Source organism: Phaseolus vulgaris, chromosome 2, assembly GCF_000499845.2.
Source record: "Phaseolus vulgaris cultivar G19833 chromosome 2, P. vulgaris v2.0, whole genome shotgun sequence".
Taxonomy (NCBI): Eukaryota; Viridiplantae; Streptophyta; class Magnoliopsida; order Fabales; family Fabaceae; genus Phaseolus; species Phaseolus vulgaris.
In genome coordinates, this window is record NC_023758.2 from 29,375,870 (window position 1) to 29,397,823 (window position 21,954).

At 29.3% G+C, this 21,954-nt stretch overlaps 2 protein-coding genes across 2 annotated transcripts; both read left to right on the top strand.

The window, feature by feature from the left end:
* LOC137809334 (uncharacterized) lies at positions 1 to 11,263 on the top strand. Its single transcript, XM_068610463.1, has 13 exons — positions 1 to 100; positions 533 to 583; positions 712 to 762; positions 860 to 910; positions 1,041 to 1,091; positions 1,165 to 1,215; positions 1,349 to 1,399; positions 1,492 to 1,548; positions 1,755 to 1,841; positions 2,519 to 2,796; positions 2,893 to 3,076; positions 3,151 to 6,203; positions 11,147 to 11,263. Exons 1-13 carry the CDS (start codon positions 1 to 3, stop codon positions 11,261 to 11,263), a joined length of 4,182 nt encoding a protein of 1,393 aa, XP_068466564.1.
* Positions 11,264 to 19,726: 8,463 nt separating this feature from the next.
* On the top strand, positions 19,727 to 21,509 carry LOC137811295 (dof zinc finger protein DOF5.7). The gene has a single exon (XM_068612983.1). The coding sequence runs from the start codon at positions 20,159 to 20,161 to the stop codon at positions 21,191 to 21,193; it is 1,035 nt and encodes a 344-aa protein (XP_068469084.1). The 5' UTR covers positions 19,727 to 20,158; the 3' UTR covers positions 21,194 to 21,509.
* The last annotated feature ends 445 nt before the right edge of the window (positions 21,510 to 21,954 follow it).

Here is a 21,954-nt window from a genome sequence, read left to right on the forward strand (position 1 = left end):
ATGGAACAAAGGACAAATGAACTATCTACACAAAGCAGAAGTTATAGAGAAAGGAGATTGAAATCAATTCGACATTTGGCTCGATCAATCAATAATGCAGGTAACAAAGATGTTATATAAACATTTAACTTTTCAAAATTATTATTTTTAAATTTTATTTATATAGTTTTATTTATTCCTTCAATTAACTTGACATTTGAAGGATCAAACAATAACGAGGCAACACCAAGTAACACACATGTTATTGAACCTGGTTAGAACATTTTTATGCATAAGATGTCAATTTTTTAAAAATATATTTTAAAAGACAAATGGAATATCTATACAAAGAAAAACTTATAGAGAAATGACAAACAATATTATTCATATCCCAATATTGTTTTAGGAAGGAGATTGACATTTATTCGACATTTGGCTCGATCAATAAATAATGCAAGTAACAAAAATATTACCTAACAAAGCAAATATTATTTTGTAATAATTTTTTTATATATAATTTTATTCATTGATTCATTTAACTTGATATTTGAAGGATCTAACGATAACGAAGCAGCACCAAGTAACACACATGTTACTCAACCTGGTTAGTACACTTTTTTGCATAAGATGTCAATGTTCAAAAAGTATTTTAATAAACAAATGTTTATACGAAGAAAAACTAATATAGAGAAAGGAGAAACAATACTATTCATATGACAAATATTGTTTCAGGAAGGAGATTGACCTCTATTCGACATTTGGCTCGATCAATAAATAATGCAGGTAACAAAAATATTACATAACAAAACATATATTATTTTGAAATAATTTTCTTAATATATAATTTTATTCATTCATTCATTTAACTTCATATTTGAAGGATCTAACGATAACGAAGCAGCACCAAGTAACACACATGTTACTCAACCTGGTTAGTACACTTTTATGCATAAGATGTCAATGTTCAAAAAATATTTTAAAAAACAAAATGCCTATACGAAAGAAAAACTAATATAGAGAAACGAGAAACAATATTATTCATATGTCAAATATTGTTTCAGGAAGGAGATTGACATCTATTCGACATTTGGCTCGATCAATAAATAACGCAGGTAACAAAAATATTATATAACTTGATTATGTATGTAGTTTTATTCACTCATTCATTTAACTTGATATTTGAAGGATCTAACGATAACGAAGCAACACCAAGTAACACATATGTTACGGAACCTGGTTAATACACTTTTATGCATAAGATGTCAATTTCCAAAAAAATCTTTTAAAGGACAAATTGAATATCTATACGAAGAAAAACTTATAGAGAAAGAAGAAACAATATTATCCACATTACAATTTCTGGTTTCAGGAAGGACATTGTCATCTATTCGACATTTGGCTCAGTCATTAAATAATGCAGGTAACACATATTATTGCTTTAATTTTTTCTATATAATTTTATTCATTTATTTAGCTTGACATGTTATACTTTTACCCTACATAACTTTCAAGGATCAAATGATAATGAAGCGGGACCAAGTAACACAAATGTCATTGACATTGAACATGGTTAGTATACTTTTATCGCAATATATATGTGATAAAAGTTCAATGAAATACTTTACTTTTTGATAAATTATCATACATGTAAAAATGCAACATAGATTTCGATGAACGCATAACTGTGCTCGAAAATTTAGAAATACTATTGTGATGATAATGTTTCAATTGTCTACTCTGACTACATGTGCACATTCATTTATTTAACTTGACAGCTTATACTTTTACACCACATAACTTTCAAGGATCAAATGATAATGAAGCAGGACCAAGTAATACAAATGTCATTCACATTGAACATGGTTAGTATACTTTTATCCCAATATTTACATGATGGACGTTCAATGAAATACTTAACTTTATTGACAAATTATTATACATGTAGGAATGCAATATAGATTTCGACGGACGCATAACTCAGCTTGAAATTTTAGAAATACTATGGCGATGGTAATGTTTCAATTGTCTACTCCGACTACATGTGCACATTGTCATGCACGATTATTTTACCATGAATCACGTGATATGTGTTGTTCGGGTGGAAAAGTCATACTTCCACATGTTACTGCTCCGGATGAGTTGATTCAAATATTTTCCGGTTGTTCTTCTGAAAGTAGACATTTTAGACAACATATTAGAAGTTACAATCATGTGCTTTCATTCACTTCACTTGGTGTTCACATGGATGAAAATATAGTTGCAACTGGTCGTGGTATATATAGTTTTCGTGCTCAAGGTGCAATGTATCACAGGATTGGAGGGTTTTTTCCAAATGAGGGTTCTAGGCCACGTTTTTTGCAATTGTACATTTATGACACTGCACATGAATTACAAAATAGGATGTTGGAAACTCCTCATCTTCATCAAACCATTGTTAATAAGTTGCAACAAATACTACATCAGTGCAATCCATTTGTGCATGTATTTAGACAACTTGCTCAATAACAAAATATTCATGAATGTACTTTACTCATTAAAGAGTGTCCTGCCAATCAACCACAATATAATCTTCCAACTGCATCTCAAGTGGCAGCAATTATTGTTACTGGGGACACAGAATCAATGGCACGTGGACAAGACATTAAAGTTGTAAGTCATGATGGGAACTTAATAAACATTCAAGAAACTGTGGGATATTATGACCCTTTACAATATCCACTATTATTTCCTTTTGGAACATATGGTTGGGATTTCAACACAAAAAATCTTAATGGCCAAAGTATCTCATGCCGAGAATATTATAGCTACATGGTTCAGGTAACTTCCAACACAATTATATATATCATTACCAACAATTTACTTATCAATGTTGTGTCATAAAATTAATACACATACATGATTACTTCAATGTAGATTCGACCCAATGATCAATCTACAATATTACAAGCGGGACGACTTTTACAACAATATGTTGTAGACAACTATGTCAAGATTGAAGCAGGAAGGTTACGATGGATTCGAAATCATCAAAGTAATATTCGTGCTGAAGTGTATCAAGGTTTGCAAGATGCTTTGCACGAAGGACAAACTCTCACAGGTACATATTATTTGTAACATACTACATCTATTACATATAAATATATCAAAATTCATAGTGTTTTTTTATTCAAGGAAATGTTGGACAAAGGACAATATTACCATCATCATTTATTGGTAGTCGTCGAGACTTGACCCAACGATATGAAGATGGCATGGCAATTGTTGCTCATGATGGTAAACCTGATATTTTCCTTACAATGACATGCAATCCTTCTTGGAGTGAAATTTCATCAGAACTTAAAAATTTTCAAACTCCACAAGATCGTCCAGACTTGCTCACAAGAATATTTCGTGCAAAATTTGAACAATTGAAGGAAGATGTGATCGATAAAGGAGTTCTTGGAAAAGTTAAAAGTTACATGTATGTGATTGAATTCCAAAAACGTGGACTACCCCATGTGCATATGTTACTTATCTTACACGATAATGATAAATTACGTGATCCAAAAGATTATGATAGCATTGTTAGAGCAGAGATACCAAAAAGTGAAGAAGAACCACAGTTGCACGAAGCTGTACTAAAACACATGATACATGGGCCTCGCGGAACTCTTAATCCGAGATCACCATGTATGAAGCACAATCAATGCAAGAAAAAATATCCTAAAGAGTTCTTGGAAGAAACACGTCAAGGTACTGATTCATATCCACAATACAAAAGACGTTTCAATGCACCGATATCTATAAATAGAAATGTGACTGTTGACAATAGATGGGTGGTTCCTTATAACCCTTGGTTGTTGCTAAAATATGATTGTCATATAAATGTTGAGGTGTGCAGTAGCATTAAAAGTATTAAATATTTATACAAGTATGTGTACAAAGGTCCAGATCGAGTAGCAATGGAGGTTCGTAGAGGATCAATTGTAGATGAAGTCCAACAATATGTTGATGCTAGATGGATTTGCACTCCGGAGGCTTTATGGAAAATATTTAGATTTACACTTTATAGAATGAATCCAAGTGTAGAAAGATTACAAATTCATTTACCAAATCGTCATCAGGTGCGCTTCTATAAGCATCAGAACATAAGTGATGTATTAAATGATGACAATGTCTCCAAAACCATGCTCATGCAATTCTTTGCACTAAATTGTCGAGATCCACATTCTAGAAGTTATTTGTATAGAGAAATTCCACAACATTATTGTTGGCATAACAGACAAAAGGAATGGTACCCAAGAAGGTCAAGGAAAAAAGTTATTGGTCGAATTTATACTGTATCTCCTTCAGAAGGAGAAAAATTCTTCTTGCGTATTTTGTTATCCCATATAAGAGGGCCAACCAGTTGGGAATACCTATTATCACCGAATCAAACATATTGCCCCACATTTAAAAAAGTAGCTGAAAAATGGGGATTTTTAGAAAGCGATAATAGCATTCGTGAATGCTTAGTCGAAGCATCAAGTTTACAAATGCCTTATGCTTTAAGGAGGTTGTTTGTGACCATATTAATTTTTTGTGAACCAACTGATGTTCGAAGTCTCTGGAATGAGTTTTATATCTTTATGGCAGAGGATTATACTTTAAGAAGCACTTCTATGGGCATCAACCTTAATATGCTATTAAGGGATTTGAATGAACTTCTTATTCAACATGGTAAAACAATCAATGATTTTGATTTACCAACATTAACATTGGATGCATTTGAAAATACTTCAGTACCAAGAATTATACAAGAAGAGTTATCAATACAAATACCTAATGAAGATGTTGACAATGTACAGAGATTGAATACTGATCAGTTGATCGCTTTCAATACCATTTTAGATGTAATTCATCGTAAGCAAAGTCAAGTATTTTTTGTGGATGGACCAGGAGGAACCGGTAAAACATTCATTTACCGTACATTAATTGCATATTATAAAAGTAAAGGAAAAATTATTTTAGCTACAGCCTCCTCTGGTATAGCTGCAACATTATTACCTGGTGGTCGAACTGCACATTCTCGATTTAAGATACCTATTAATGTAGAAGTTGGTTCCTTTTGTTCAATAAGCAAACAATCTGATCTTGCAAAGCTACTAAGAGAAACAACCACAATTATTTGGGATGAAGCACCAATGACTAATAGATATGCTTTAGAGGCATTAGATAGATCATTAAAGGACATTCTAGATTGTGATGCTCCATTTGGGGGGAAAGTGATGATATTAGGAGGAGATTTTCGCCAGGTACTACCAATTGTTCAAAAGGGTACAAAGGCACAAATGATTTCTGCATGTATTGTTAAGTCTCCTTTATGGAGTAACACAAAGGTATTGCATTTACAACAAAACATGCAATCATTGCAAGATCACAATTTTGTAGAATACCTTATGCGCATTGGAGATGGGATTGAACCTACAATTCTTGATGATATGGTGAAAATACCCCATGAACTAGCAATACCATGGGAAGGAGAAAGTTCAATACAAAAACTTATACAAGAAACATTTCCCCAATTGCAATTTCATACATGGGATGCATCTTATATGGTTCAGAGAGCCATATTGACTCCAAAAAATGAAGATGTTGAAATACTTAATAACATGATTATCGATCATTTTCCAAGAGAACAACATAATCTATTGTCATTTGATGAAGTTGAAGGAGACACACATAGTCTATACCAACAAGAGTACTTGCACTCCATTGCTCCAGGTGGCTTGCCACCTCATATTTTAAAGCTTAAAAAAGGTGCACCATTAATGTTGTTGCGAAACATAGACCCTAAATCTGGGTTATGTAATGGGACGAGATTATTGTGTCGTGGGTTCTACATGAACATGTTGGATGTTGAAATCTTGACAGGTCAACATGCTGGAAAAAGATCTTTCTTACCAAGAATTAAACATAAAACAACAAAAAGTGCAGGTCTCCCATTTGTGCTTATTAGGAAACAATTTCCTGTGAAATTAAGTTTTGCCATTACTATAAATAAATCACAGGGGCAAACTATACCTAATGTTGGAATTTACCTTCCACGACACGTTTTTAGTCATGGTCAATTATATGTTGCACTATCAAGAGGTGTTTCTCAAGCTTCAACAAAAATTCTTATTAAAGAAGGACACCTTGAGGGAGAAGATGGAAATTTTACAAAAAATGTTGTTTATAAAGATATTTTGTTATCACAAAATCAGGTATTGTTCGTTTTATTTATGTGTGACACATAAAGATAAGTATAGGTTATTATTCTACTTACACTATTTCTTATATATATATATATATATATATATATATATATATATCAAAAGGTAACATAATATATAAGAAGCCCTTCCAGTTGAATGAAGATAACAAAACAGGGCATTCACACATTTATCTACACAAACAGGTAATTATCAATATATGTATATTGCATATATTTGTGTGTGTATTTTACAATTTATTCATAATTGACATTCTTTCATAGGGAACAAAATATGTAAAGACGAGAACAATTATAAGGATGATCAATCATTCGCCTTGGTTAAGCCAATTGACATCAAGGTATAATGATTTTACATAATGATGATGATAATGTCATTTTTTTATTCATAATGTATTATAAATTTATATTGTTAATATAAATGTGTGAAAAATAACATTTTTCTTATTTTAATTTTAATATTAAATATAAATACAATATAAATGAACATATAAAAAATGCGAATACATAGACACGAGAGCGCCTGTGTGCCCGCTAGTATGGATAAAGTGTTTAACGCAAAAAATATTTTAATATAATTTAAAATATATATTAATTTTTTAAAAACTTAAATTTATTGTATAAATTTTATTATGATAATAAAAATAAAGAAAAAAAAAAACTGAAACATATTTATACACATAAATTTTTATTATTAATTTATATAATTCATAATTATATAATATATAGATTTATTTCTTAAATTTTAGAATATGTTTGTGTCTCTACTATATAACTTTTTGAGAAGATAATTAATATAAATTAATATAACATTAGTTATTCTCCGCACTAAAATTAATTGATCTGTTTCATCTTTAAATTATTTTAAATCAATAAATTAATGTATAATTTAACACAATAAAGTTTGAAATTAATAAATTTAACAAATAAACTAATTAATATAATTATTTCTATGCTGAACTATACTTATTTTTGTAATTTTTTTAACAAAAAACTTAACTCTAATAGTAATTAATATAGAAATTAAAAAATATGAAACATTATTCAAAAATTTAAAAATTTAAAAATATCATCTAAATAAAATGAAAAATAATAATTTTATTATTAAATATATTATAATTTCAAAATATAATACACATTCTTTTAGCTAATAATTAATTTTAAACCCATAAACTTTAAAATAAAATTAAGAAAAAATATAAAAGAATGATTCAGAAGTTTGGGCGGAAAATGTGTTAAAAAAAATACCAAAGAATGGAACTGAAGTTTGGGGAGATTCGACTTTCCTATTTTTTTATTATTCTGTTTTGATTTTATTTCAAAGTTAACAGAATGATTTGAAGTTTTTTTTTAAAATGAGTAAGTTGTGTTTGGGAAGCACAAATTTAAAATAAAAATCGAATTTATAGAACACTAAACACCACTTCAGTTTATATATGAAAAAGTCGTGTATTCTAAATTATCTATTCTAAAGTTGAGTAAATAGTCATAATTTTGATTAAATTAATTTTTTTAAAATTTTATAAACTTGGGTGCAAGAAAGTTACACTAATGCTTTGCTTTGTTTGGATTAAAGAGAGAAAATGAGAAAGTGAATTTGAGATGATTTGAAGAGAAAGTGTAAAGAAAGTTAGAATGTTTGAATTAAGGTAAATAGAGTGGAAAGTGTGAGAAAAGTTTATGAAAGTTTATGTGATGGGTGTGATTGAAATTGTATTTCTTCTAATGGATAAAAATGTAAGTTTACATATTTGCTCTTACATTTAAAAATTGTTAAAAAATTAATTTTATTTATTTATTTATAATTTATAGTTATTTTTAATTAAAATATTATTTAAATATTTATAATTATAAATATTTAATAAAAACTCATTTTTATATTAAATAAAATTATATTTTTATCTTTATTTTTTTGTAATTAATAATTATTATATAAATTTATTTCTTTATTCTTAAAAATATATTTATTATTATTTATATTTATAATTTATTATATATATAATATAATTAATTATGTTATTTTATAATAATTATTTTTTATAATTTTAATTATTTTTTTTTATATTTAAATTAAAATTCTACTTAAATAAAAATAATTTGTGTTTAAAATAAAAAAGAATAAAAACATAATTTACAATTAATTAATTAAATAAGTATAGTACGAAGAAAGTTTAGAAGTAAAATCTTTTTCGATTTCTGTATTTTAATATATTATATTGTTTTGATTTTCACATTTTTTAACAGTATAACTTCACCTTTCTATCCGCTAAAAACAAAGGGACCCTAAGAAAAGTAAAATCATGTAAAACAAATACAACTTTTATTATTTTATTTTTACAATGAAAGTTGAGTTTCTCAAAGACAACTTTCATGTTATTTTTTGCTTTGTTGAACTGAAATCATACTTGCTATGATGAACTTCACTCAACTAAGGTATCACAGCTACAATTTACTCCACTAATTTAAGCCATCACAACTTTATTCTTTAAACAATTCACCTATTCAATTGAAAGTTGTAGTTCCAATCATCTACCAACACTTTTAGCACCAAATCATTTAAACCACCACCTTTGAATTTCATTACAATTTACTATAATATATTTTCATATAATAAAATAATTGTATATTTATATAAGTGGGCACTTTCTTATTTTTAAAAAAACTCTTTTTCTTTACACTAAAAAATTTCAACTATGAAAAACAAATAGCGTAAAGTGTTGTGAGCTTTCTCAACCCCAAAATCCTCAACATGGTCAACAATATACAAAATTCAATAGTGCTGAAGTTATCATGTTAAAGTATGATTTTAGTGTTTTGTTGAAGTGAGTATATTCAAACGCGACTTCCGTCAAAATTAGTCAAGGAAAACGTGTGTGGCATATGAGAAAAAGAAAATCTACTTAAAAAAAATATACTTTCATATATATTATGATGATGATAGTGATCTCATTATTTATGTGTAAATAGTTTTTCCTTGTTTAATATATATAATTATAATATTTTAGTTTTTCCTCGTTTAAATTACTTTTTAAGTCACATCTATTAAAAAAAAAATCACTTGAATTTTTTTATAATTAAATTTTTATAGTTGTTAGTGTTTTTCTACTCTTTTGATCCGAGTGATTACTCTTTATCCAGATTAAAAAGTAAGAAAATTTCTTGTTTGCATCTAGGTGTTTGTGATTATTAGAGAGAGGGGAAAGACAAAGAAAGTAGAAAAGAACTCTCTACTATATTGTGAAGATTTGGTGAGAAAGGTTTAGTTTTTAAAATATTACCCTTCACCTATTATTCTATGTATCATAACAGTCATGTCATACAGTCACAAATAATCAATCAAATTAATTTTTTATCAATTTTTAAATATAAGGACAAATGTGTAAAATTACATTTTTATCAATTAAAAAAATACAATTTTAATCACACATCACATAACTCATAAACTTTTTTAAATTTTTCATACACTTTCCACTCTATTTATCTTAATCCAAAACCCTTAAATTACTTTATATTTTCTATTCAAATCTTCTCAAATTCCCTTATTATTTTCACTTCCTAATTCAAAGCATAATTGTTGATCTCTCACGTTAAGCTCTGTTTGAATCTGTGTGAATACTAAAAAGGTAATTATTTGTAAAAAAAAGTTACGTTTGTTTTAATTCAATTGTGAAAAAAGAAAGACGCTGATTTGTAAGAGAAGAAGAAAATGGATGCAACAATGCGAAAAAAAAAAGGAGTGAATTCCGAAAAAAGTTAGGTAATATAATATAATAATAATAATAAATTAATATATTTAAGTATTTATAAATAATAATAAAAGAAAATAAATTAATAATATAAATATAAAAATTATAAAATAATAATAATATACGTAAAATTTAAAATATTAATAATATATAAAAAAAGTAATAAAATTATAAATAGTAATAGTAATTGAAATAAAATTTAAAATAAAAAAAATTACAAACAATAATAATAAAAATAAATATAATATAAATCTAATAATATTTAAAATAATTTTTTTATATAATAATGTTAACATTAATTTTTTATGTTTTATTTATAAAAATATTTTTTATATATATCTATGATAAAAATAAAAATATTAAATAAATTTAAGCAATAAAAATATTTAATAATATTATTAATAAAAATAAATACTAATAATTAATAATAATAAAATTATTTATAATTAATAAAAATAAAAATACAAAATTTTAATTACTAAAAATTATTTTTCATTTTTAAAGATTAAGATAAATTTACATTATAATATTTTAAAAAATTTAAAATTTCCTCGTTTACATCATATCATTCACCAACTTTAATAAACTTTTTCCACAAATTCATTTTCAATATACCTTAATCCAAACAACCTAACTTTCCTCACATTTTCTACTCAAATCACTTCAAATTCACTCCTCAAATCATCCCATTTCTCAAACCTAATAGAAACTGACCCTAAAAATTTCTCCGTCTACTCATCGTCTGAGACAATTTACCAAACTAATTTGCACTTCAACCTAACATTTATCTTTTGTCAAATTCTTCCTGCAACTTACCAACTCTGACCTGAACTGATTTCTTTTTAAATTTTCAAAATTGTTTTTCATTCCAGAATTAAAAATTTGAAATTCAAAAATATATTATGATAAAACAAAGTAGATTATTGTGTAAGTTTTGATATAAAATTCAAAAATCAAAATTACATTATCTAAAAACAATTCTGAAATGTAGAAAAAATATGTTCTAGAAAAAAGAATTCCAAAATAAAAAATCTGAAAAGTATTTAAGAAAAAATATTCAGAATTTAAAAAATTATTTTGGGAATCCAAATCCAGATTCGTGTTTTAGAAAAGGGATTTTGAAAAAGTATTTTTAATCCATAACCCCATTTAATGATATTTTTTTATTTCATATAAAAATTGGGTGTAGGTTGAAATTGATGGGGGTGTAGGAAGTAATGGCCTTTGCCTTGTTGATGGGGTGCAGGAAGTATTTGCGTTTGCGTTGTCTACTTCTATGGGTAATAGTGATATCTTACTTTCTTAACTTTAATTTTCTTTTTCCTACACTTTATGAGCTTTAGATGCAAGAGACAGGTTGATGTCTAAATGGGTACTGCTTCTTCTTTCACCATATGTTATTATCTCACTTCCATAAATTTTGGTATTCCAAATATGTTTTTCTCTAATATTTCGGATTACATAATTTGAAAGTCTTTTTTCATATGCATAATTATTTTTCGGATTACATAATCTGGAAGTCTTTTCTAATATGAGATTAACTTTCAGATTATGTAATCCGGAAACCTTTTTTCAAATGCATATCTGAATTACATAATTTGAAAGCCACTCTCAAATTCATACTTCTGGATTATATAATCCGGAATACCATTTTTTAAAAAATATATTCTGAATTATACAATCCATAAGTTATTTCCGAATCAAAGATTAACTTCTGAATTATGTAATCCGGAATATGGGAGTGACACAAGAAGGATAAAAAGATATTTCCATATATTGTATGGAGGTGGCAGAAGAACATATGGAGGTGTAGGAAGAAACAGTCCTAAATGGCTTCTCAATAATGTTCTGGCAATTTCTTCCTGCACCCAATCAATTGTGATTGGCACTCGACGAACATTCTAAAACCCAATTGTACCCTTGTCATGTTTATTTTGAAAAAGCTTGTAGGGTGCATTAATGCAGATGATGCCCTCAAACCTTCACGCAACAATGGACGACCTTCGCGCTCCTGACTTCGTCTTTGTTCAAGGGGTTCTTCCATTCAACACTACACTGCCGAAGAAATGCCAACCAAGGTGCGAGGATGCGAACGCTCGTGCGAGAATGGCAGATACAAACTTGGGTGTGTGATTAGGTGCAGAAATCACTAAACCCTAATTTCATTTTTAGTAAGGGTAATTCGATACTTTCACAAATGCAATTGGGTGCAGGTCCAATTTGATTGGGTGTAGGGAGAATAAGCCAAATGTTCTTGTCCATTTAAAGGGTGTCCTTGGCCCACATCAGAACCAATCAAGGTACTCCTTTTAGCACCTTTATCTTTTCTTCCTACACGTTATAAATGTGAGAAAAGTCCAAAATATCTGTATTTTAATTTTTTTTAATTGTATAATTAAAAATCTATTGTGAATTATGCAATTAAAATTAAAAAATAAATGTATTAGGAATTACAATATAAAAATATCCTACCGATTCTAAAATATATAATGTATTGTGTTTTAAATTACGTAAAGTATAACATATTCTAGATTATATAATTTAAAAGTATTTTAGATTGTATAATTCAATATATTTTAAATTATATAACTTAAAATATATTATGAATATTAATACATTTTTCTAAAAATTATCTTGGATCCAAAACAGTAAACTAAATTTAAATTAAATGAAGAATATAAATGTTTCCTAAATAACATTATAAATGGATTGAAAACATTTTATTTTTTCAATTATTATAAAACTTCATTTTTCTAAGTTTTAAATTTTCTGTATTCTCTTTAAATACTAGAAATTGAATGATAAGAATGGGTTGTGTTAGTTATGAATTCATTCGATTGGTTAACATGTGAGGGTAATTCCCTAAGGTGATTTGGTTTGTTGAGAAGATGTATAATGATTAAGATATGGGATGTGTGGATGAACAAGTAAAACATCGATACTTAGAATAGAATCATAACCGAGCTATGGTCATAACATGAAGTATATATATATGGACTCATTAAATAAAAGAGATTATCTAGTTTCACACTAATATTGTAAATCATACTGATAAAGACATAAGTTATGAGAAGTTAAAATAAGGTTTCTTGCATTATTAATATTATAATTTTTGTGCATAAAACTATCTTAACACCATGTAGTTGAGGTTATCATACCCAAAAGGTTTTGGAATGAGTGATATGTTAGTCTTTAATCCTCATTATGGATTATTTGAAAGAAAAATAAGAAAAATATTGAGTTGTACTAAATTATTATGATGCCTTGAAGTTAAGGTTTCTGTGAGAAAAATATTTAGAATAACTAAGTGCATTTTGGTGAAAGTATAAGGTTTTTTAGTTATTATTGTAATTTATTTTGTTAAGTATATTTATGTTTATTGCTAATATTACTAGTAATAATAATTTGTTCTTTACTATTCATATACTGCTAAAAACATAAGAAACGATAAAAAAAATTACTGAAAGAATTTTATGTAAAATGCTTTTTATGAAAACATAAATATTATGTAATAAGCATATAAAATACAAAGTAATAATAATAGTAATAATAATAATCAACCTGCACAAACCTTATTATTAATTACTAGGTTCAACTTTAAAATTTAAACAACTACACTAAACATTACTAGGTATAAGACATCTAAACTACAAAACAAACAAGTCTGATATGAGTAGCTACAGTTTAATCTTTAAACCTTTAAACCAAGCCTAAACATTAAAAAAGAAATCAGAGAAGAAGGAAGAGTAAGTTTTAATATTGAATTGTTTATAGAGAAGAATATAGAAGTTCACGATTCCAAATGTATGTAAGAAGTGTGTGGCTAAAGAAAAGAGTATCTATGAATGCATCATAAATAATGAAGAGTGGTGATAGACAATGGGAGCAGAGAGGGTAGAAGCTTGGCATGCATGAGCATATTAAAGGTGAAGAAGGTAAGAGAGTTTGGATGGGAAAAACTATTCAGTAATAGGGACATAGTAGCACTGAGAGCTACCATGCTGGATCATCACTCATCAGAGAAATTATTTAATTTTTTTCATTTATTATTGTGAAGATCTAAGAATCAAAGACGGCTTGGTATTAGGCATTTGCAGCAGCATGCAGAATCGTCAGTTTGCAGTGCAGATAGATAGGTAGATGATACTGCTGATGCTGCATTACCAGGAGCTGTATACGTAGCTGTCTACAACAACCATACATTGAAGAGAAAAAGGACACAACTTGGCTATTTTACTTTTTTCTATGTTTATTATTATTATATAACAATAATGTTTTCTTTTATGACATTCAGATTCAGTCAACCCCGTGTTTCGTATCAGAACTGATAGCGATGGTTCATTTGACGAACCTTAATACTTGGCGTAGGGAAACTATGCTTCTGAATTTTGTCGTTAACATTAACTTCCATCGATATGATAAATAAATAAAAGTACGAAACGAATCAATGGCATTGTATTGGTACTACCTCCTCTTTATTATTTACTACTACTGCTTCTTCTTTTCCTTTCTGCATTTATTTGGATTCTAGATCTAAATAGAATAAATGTTAATACACATCATTTCTCACTCGTAAATAAAAAGCAGAGAATTTTCCATCTTTGTGTAAAACTTCGATTCAAATTATTTTCATGACCATGTTTTTTTTTTTAACTAAAGTTTAATTTTCTCTAAACTTAAATTTTATGAGTAAAAACATTAAATATAAAAAATAGTTTTGCCTCACGACTATCAAGAACATTTTCCGCATAGTGCAGTATACCTTGGAGTTCCTAAAGAAAAATTTAACATTTATTCAAATGGTTTTGTATCAATGGAATGGTTTGGGTTGGTTATATAAGAAATATTGAATCTGGTTTAAAATAACCAACGAGGTTCATACATCTGCTAATAAAAAACAAGTGTAATTTTATAAATAAACAAAGCATGTTTGCATTGTTTATGTTAAAACGTATCTGAAAAGACTTTAAAAAGGTGGTATAATGTAAATAGGTATTTTTAGCAAGTAAATATAGGTTTTTTTAGCAAGTCTCCAAGGGTACGAATTATAAAGAGTGTCCAAGAATGCATTAGAGGTTTTGATTCAAGACATCCCTCTTTTGTTACAGCATATAGGACAATTGTCACATGGCCTTTGTATTGCACAAATTACAACATGTTATTACTCACACAATTACTAATAAGTACTTCTCCAATTTTTACTGCATTTAAAGAGGTGAAAATAGACAACATTATTGTGTTGAAACAATATGTTTTGGAGATTTTTGCATCCTTAAAAGCAATTTAAATGAATTTGTATTATTTTTGGGTGAGACCGACTGATTACAAAGCTAATGAAGAAAATATCAGACATTATAAAAAATATTATTACAATATGATACTAAGGATAGTAAAATGGAAATTTTAGTTTTATGACTAAAATGAAAAAAAAAAATTAAATGTATAGAATAATATCAAATTTTGAAAAAATTATATATTAAAGACTAGAGTCAAATTCTAAAACTTTTGTGGAAAGTAAAATACATAATAAATATTTAATAATATATATAGGTAATTTATTGATTTTGAGCATCCGGTTTACTACTCAACAGAATTACAATTCACTAAAAAAAATCATGAAATAAAAACTAATTTTAAAGATAAAAAGTAATTAATTGTTATAGTGATTAAATTAGAAACTAAATAAATTTTTAGTTTTTAAATTAGTTTATGTTATTGTTAAATGGTTAGCAACTAAGATTTTTGCTAATAAATTTAGAATCTAAATAATTGGTAGTTAAAATATTAGTAGCTAATTAGATACCAATTTATAAACTATTTTACAATAATAGAAACTAGTTTAGAAATCAAAATTTTTTTAGTTTCTAAAATGTCTTTAATTTAGTTACTATTATAATTAATTATTTTTATCTCTAAAAATTGATTTTTATTTGATGATTTTTTTTTAGTGTAGCTCCAATGACCGCCAATGAGTTTTTTTTTTATTACATAATGTCACTAATTAAATATGCCATTGGAAAACAATATTTCATATATCCTTCTCTACAGTACTCATGTGTCGTCCTGTGTAGGACAGTGTCTTTTGGAAATTCCTCCAATGAGAAAGAAATTATGGAGGGTCCGTCTTTTTCTCATTGCAGATAGATACATAAGTGATGAGCCACTCCCAAACTTATCCAATCAAACCACGTGAATTTTCATCTTATCTTTATCTCATCTAAAATAAATTATGCAAAACATAAATTTTGTTTTTCTAGTTACTACTCATCAAATTAACACATTTCATTTATCATGAATCAATTTTGTAAAATACAAAAAAAAATATCATGCTGTCAATACATAAATGTCTATCATTAAAATCTTGCTCGGTTTTTTATGTATTTCTTCATTAACTGTGTCAGGATTGTTTGGTATCTTGAGTTTACAATAATAATTTGATTGATCAAAATTAATTTGGGTTTAAATATTTTCATAGGAGACTTTTTCTTTCATGCACTCCTTTCTAGTACATTGCATTATAAATCATTCCTTTATATTTTTTTATAAATAATTCCTTTATACTTAAATAAATAAATTAAATTAATATAAAATATTTCAAAAATATTTCAACTCTTATAAAAAAAATAATTAAACTATCTAGCTAGGTACCAATCGTAACTTTTTTTACCAGAAAAGTCTATATTACAAACCTCACAAATGGCATACACATTAAATCTTACCCTGCACACGAAACACCTCCACTTCCCTATGCACATTATGTCAACATTATACAATTTCCAAACATTTTTTATTTATATTCTTGAAGCAGACTACAAGAATATATTTTTAAAAGATGAACGACTTATTTTTTTTTTAGAGTTTAATTTTGATAAATAGTGAGTACAAATTCTTTAATTTAAAGATCAGTAATGAAAATGTCTACTATTTATTGAATTTTATTTCAATTTAGAATAGACATATAATCCACGGAAACATGCTAATTTCAAGCCTAAATAATTTAAAATAAAGTATTTAATTTTCCCCTTTTCTTCCATGAGTGAAAAATCCCACAAACATGCAAATATAATACACATATTTTTAAAGTAAAAAGTATTTTAGAGGATAATGTACCTCGTAAGTTAATTAGAAAATTAAGAATTAAAAGTTATAATAAAATTTAAAATTAATATTACAATTAATCTGATTGAATAATTCTCTAATTAATAGTTATTTTATTTTTCTCCCCTAATTTAGACAACTCCAAATCCCAATTAAACCAAAATCAAAGTAAAAAACCCTTGAAATAAGAGTATATAATATATAATTGTAATTTATTTTTCTCAGAGAAATAGAAATAAACAACAATAATATAAAAAATAGGCTTGTTTATTATTGTCCTTTTATTTTTTTTTGGACATACATTAAAATGAACAAAAATTATGAATTAATGTTGAAGGAGAAGACAATATTAGAATTAGTTAGTATAAGGTAGATTATAAGAAAGAATAAGGTTTTGGTTGAAACCTTGTTTCTATGCTATTCTATACATGTAATGTATGGTTATGGTTATGGTTATTGATTTGGTTTTGCTCACGGGAATCCAGCCACTGCTCTCACGTGTTCCTTTCTCCCTCTTGCTTGTTTTTTCTGCCTGCGTAGAACCAAACTAGTAATCTACGGTGCTGCACGTTTCTTCACAACCATATAACACATGAATTGGTCGGTGGTTTGGTTGCTACCAAGCTATAGCTGTGGTAAAACTCCACACAAGCCTAGCTTGTTACAACAGCAATGACAAGAGATTGTTGTTTCTATATTTGCCCAAAACTCAAAACTATGCATGCTATTATTAGAAATAAGGCTAAGTCAGTGTTAATAAATGGGTACATAATATACATACTTTGAAGTTTTATTGAATTTGACTGTGCATATATAGAAGAATCTATTATTAATTTGCAAAAGGGTAATTGGGTTCTGGGAATAGCCGTCAATGAGAGACGTGTCCTGGGTTGTGGTGCATAGTAATCTCAAAGTAAATCTTCTTTTTCTATTGCACGTTATGCTTTAGATCTCCTGGTTCCCAGAAAGAAGTAAGCTGCAACAAGACAAGCAGAGAAATGGTTGATCACGACCGTTAAAGTCCTGTTATAGATTGGTATCTTTGCAGTTATAAGGGTTTTCACATACGTACTTCCTTCCATATGTCAGGCTCAAATATAGAAACAGACGTCAAGCAGAGTGGATTGACTTGAAATCAGCTCTTCCTCTATCTCTATCTCTTGCTTTCTTTTTTCTTTCCCTTCCTTTTCAATACTTGTGGAGCAAAAGAAACTAAGGTGTCTGTGTTAGTGTGTAGTCTATTCTGTTGGTACTTGGATCATTCTATGATTTTCTACTTTAAAACTTTAAAGGAAAAATAACATAATCTATCAGTTCAATAAACTAATCAACTTTCCACTTGTAACTGAACAACACTTTTCAAGGGGCTGTACCACTTTTACTCAATCTGTTGTTCAATTAAGTGGCACAAAAGGGTTGTGGTAGAGGCGGGCCAGATCGATGCACATATATAATTCATAATGGAGCACTGCTATGCTGCCCAAAATAGACCACAACTTCACTGCAATTAACTAAAGCTAATCATGTTACTTAGATAAGCTAGATAAGAGTTAGAGGATCATAGCTACAATATATGTATATATAATATATATATAATATATATATAATATATATATATATATATATATATATATATTACACGTGTGAGCTTTTATTGGGGATTCTTCATGAAAAAGTAACAGAGGTGCAGTTAATCTTTGGTTCAAAAGGGACGTTTCAAAGAAAGAAATAGACAAGCTGTTGGCAGTGTGCAGAGCACCCAGTGCTGGAGTACTGCTGTTGTTATGTTTCCTTTACTGACTCAGCTCTCTCTTCCCCTTCCTACGTACCATCCTCTCTACTCCTATTGCCCCTATCATTTGTTGCTCTAGCTGCTTCCATTGTAGCTTTTATATGTATATATGTATGTATACATATTATATTATGTAAAAGTTATTCTGTAGGTCATGTACCATTATATTAATTATATGCCTTACTTTTCATTCTTCATTCATGCGTAGCCTCATTTTATGTATTGTCTACATTATTTTTATCACTTAACTGCTGTAATGAAAGAAGCAAGTGACACTTGGTTGCAGGGTCTACGGGTGGCTAATGCTATGTTGAAAGACAATAATCAGAGGGTTTAACTGCTTAAGAAATATCGGTGACTTACACTTAATTGTAAAGAGAAATATTTGTATGCCTCAATCAAACTTCTTGTTGATTCCTATGGAAATGTATTGATGTACCTGCTTCTTTGGTACACTTATACGTGCTGCTTACGCAATCAGTTGCAAGAACATTTAATTTTCTAGAGTAAAAGTCAACATAATTTTGGTCCACTTAAAATGCTTGTGGCTAGGAATTTTACAATAGTAGACAAGCACAAGTGTCAAAATCCACGTATATATAACTTCAAAGAGAAAGAAAAGACCTGCAAGTATGACGAAAAAGTTTGTTAAACATGTCCCAGCTGAGAAGGGAAAGTTATGTTTTCTTATTACGCAATACAAAGTAATTACACTGGCGCTAATATTTGGACATTAATTAGAAGTATCACATGATTAAACTTGATTACCCTTATTGTCATTCCTCAAACCCTAATACAGGTCTTCCATCATTATTTAATAACCATATTAAAGGACATGTTCTCAGTCTAATAGTTTTGTCGTAGTATATAGTGGATCACTCATACTGACACAACTGTTTTGGATCATCTTCCTCCCCATTTCTCTAGTATATATATTACCTTACCAACTGTTTATTAGTGACATCTGTGCCCTTCTTTCTCTCTCCCATACAATTATGTGTATAGAGACACAGCTTGCTTTATTCCATTAGATCTGAAAAAGACCAGTTACCCAACCTCATACATCATTTTACTAATTCCCAATCACCCTCTTTGATGAGGATCACAGGTGCCCATCAAACACACAAGAACCTCCCCTCCTTCCACTTCTCTTCCTTATGCATGAAATCATTCAATTGGTGAGTATGTTTGCCTCTGCAAAAGGAAACTGAAAACTGAACCTAACTAGCTTTCCCACCCCACAAGCCCAAAAACCAAACCTCCTTTACTTTCTCTCAACTTTTCTTCCCTCTTTCTCTCCCCACTTTTACCATGTCACCCGATGACATACCACCTTCAAAGCCAGCCACAACAGCAACAACAGACCAAGAGACTCAAAGTTCAGGTGGCAGAAAAGGGTCCTCCACAAGGCCCCAAGAGCAAGGCCTCAAGTGTCCACGATGCGACTCACCCAACACCAAATTCTGCTACTACAACAACTACAGCCTCACACAGCCAAGGCATTTCTGCAAGACATGTAGAAGATACTGGACAAAAGGTGGGGCGTTGCGTAACGTCCCTATTGGCGGTGGATGCAGGAAGAACAAGAAGGTGAGGTCATCAAGGCTTTCATGTGACTCCAAGGACTCTGGTTCCTCCTCTTCAGACCTTGTTGGTGGCCTCAAGTTCCTTCATGCTCTTCCTCCTTCCATGGACTTTCACCTTGGGGGGTTACCCTTCCCTAGGCTTCATCATCACCCTCCAGCAACTTATAACCAATTTTCCTCTTTTGGGGACACTTCTAGTGCTTCTTCCTGTTTCAACCTTGACCCTTCTCCTGGCACCACCCCAAGTTCTTTCGCTGCTCTTAATTACCCCTTCTCTTACAATGGTGCAATCCAAGGTATGAGCGCTATGAATGTTCACAGTGGTCACGCTTCTTCCATTGAGTCTTTGAGTTCTATAAACCAGGACTTGCACTGGAAGCTACAGCAGCAGCGATTGGCAATGCTGTTTGGTGGAGATAACAACCAGAAAGATCATAGTGGTAGTGGTGGGGTGTCATCAGCGGCTAACCATCTTGAGAACCAGACACAGAAACCACAACCCATTTTGTTTCAAAATCTGGAGGTCTCAAAGGCAGGGATTTTCCCTGTTGAGAACTGTAGAAAAGAACATGGTCCAAGTGGGGACACACACACACCCTCCACTGAGTGGTTCTTTGGGAATTCTTATGCCTCGGTGACTCCTACTCCTACTGCTACTACTACCAGTAGTGGTGGCCCACGGAATGATAATGCAAGCAATTGGAGTAGCGGTGTCAATGCTTGGGGCGATGTGCCGCAGCAATATACTGCTTTGCCCTAGCTAGCTAGATGTGAAAGCACAAGGGAGGATAAAGAGGAGTAAGAGGTAGAGTGGTAGATCTTTTCTTTATATCTTTTGGAAGAATTTAATAGGCCAACTCTCATAATTAATTCTCTTAAACTCCTTTAGGTATATGGTAGTTCATTCTGTCAGTCACTCTTTCTTCTTTGCGTTCGCTTCAAAGGAACATATATGTAACAGATGGGAAAATTAAGACCATAATGTGTTCATACACTCTCCAATTTCAGCTAGATCTTCATCAATTCTCTAAATTCTTACTTTCTTAATTAATATGGAACCTACCGTGTGCCCTTCATTGTTTTTTGCTTCACTGTTGCAGATTGGAGCTTATATGGCTGTTTTCTTTTGCCTCTTTCCTTTCTTTTTAATCAAAAACTAATTCTCATTTAGTTATTTTTGTGATGTGTTCATTTCTAATGGAAGCACAAGAAATGAGACTTCTATATGTATAAAAGAAGAAACTGACTTGTCACATATGAATTAAAATAGTTTATTTAAAAATTTAAAAAAAAATAAAAGAAGATATACAAGAGAACTTTTATATAGTAGTTTATTTGTAACTTGAATGGCAGAATCTCTCCAAACATGTTTTACTATATGAAATGTATTTCAATGTATGAGGTGAATTATAATTAGCTTTGATGAATTGGAGAGTGGTGTGATAATGATGGCGTTCTAAATTAAGCTTGGAAAATGGAAAGCTTGTTAATGTTACCGTTTCCCTGAATGTGTCATTGGGA

Coding starts and splice junctions, on each gene's coding strand:
- LOC137811295 (XM_068612983.1), top strand. CDS start 20,159: ATGTCACCCGATGACATACCACCTTCAAAGCCAGCCACAACAGCAACA.
- LOC137809334 (XM_068610463.1), top strand. CDS start 1: ATGGAACAAAGGACAAATGAACTATCTACACAAAGCAGAAGTTATAGA. Junction 584..711: donor CACACATGTTACTCAACCTG/GTTAGTACACTT, acceptor ATATTGTTTCAG/GAAGGAGATTGACCTCTATT. Junction 1,092..1,164: donor TCGATCAATAAATAACGCAG/GTAACAAAAATA, acceptor TGATATTTGAAG/GATCTAACGATAACGAAGCA.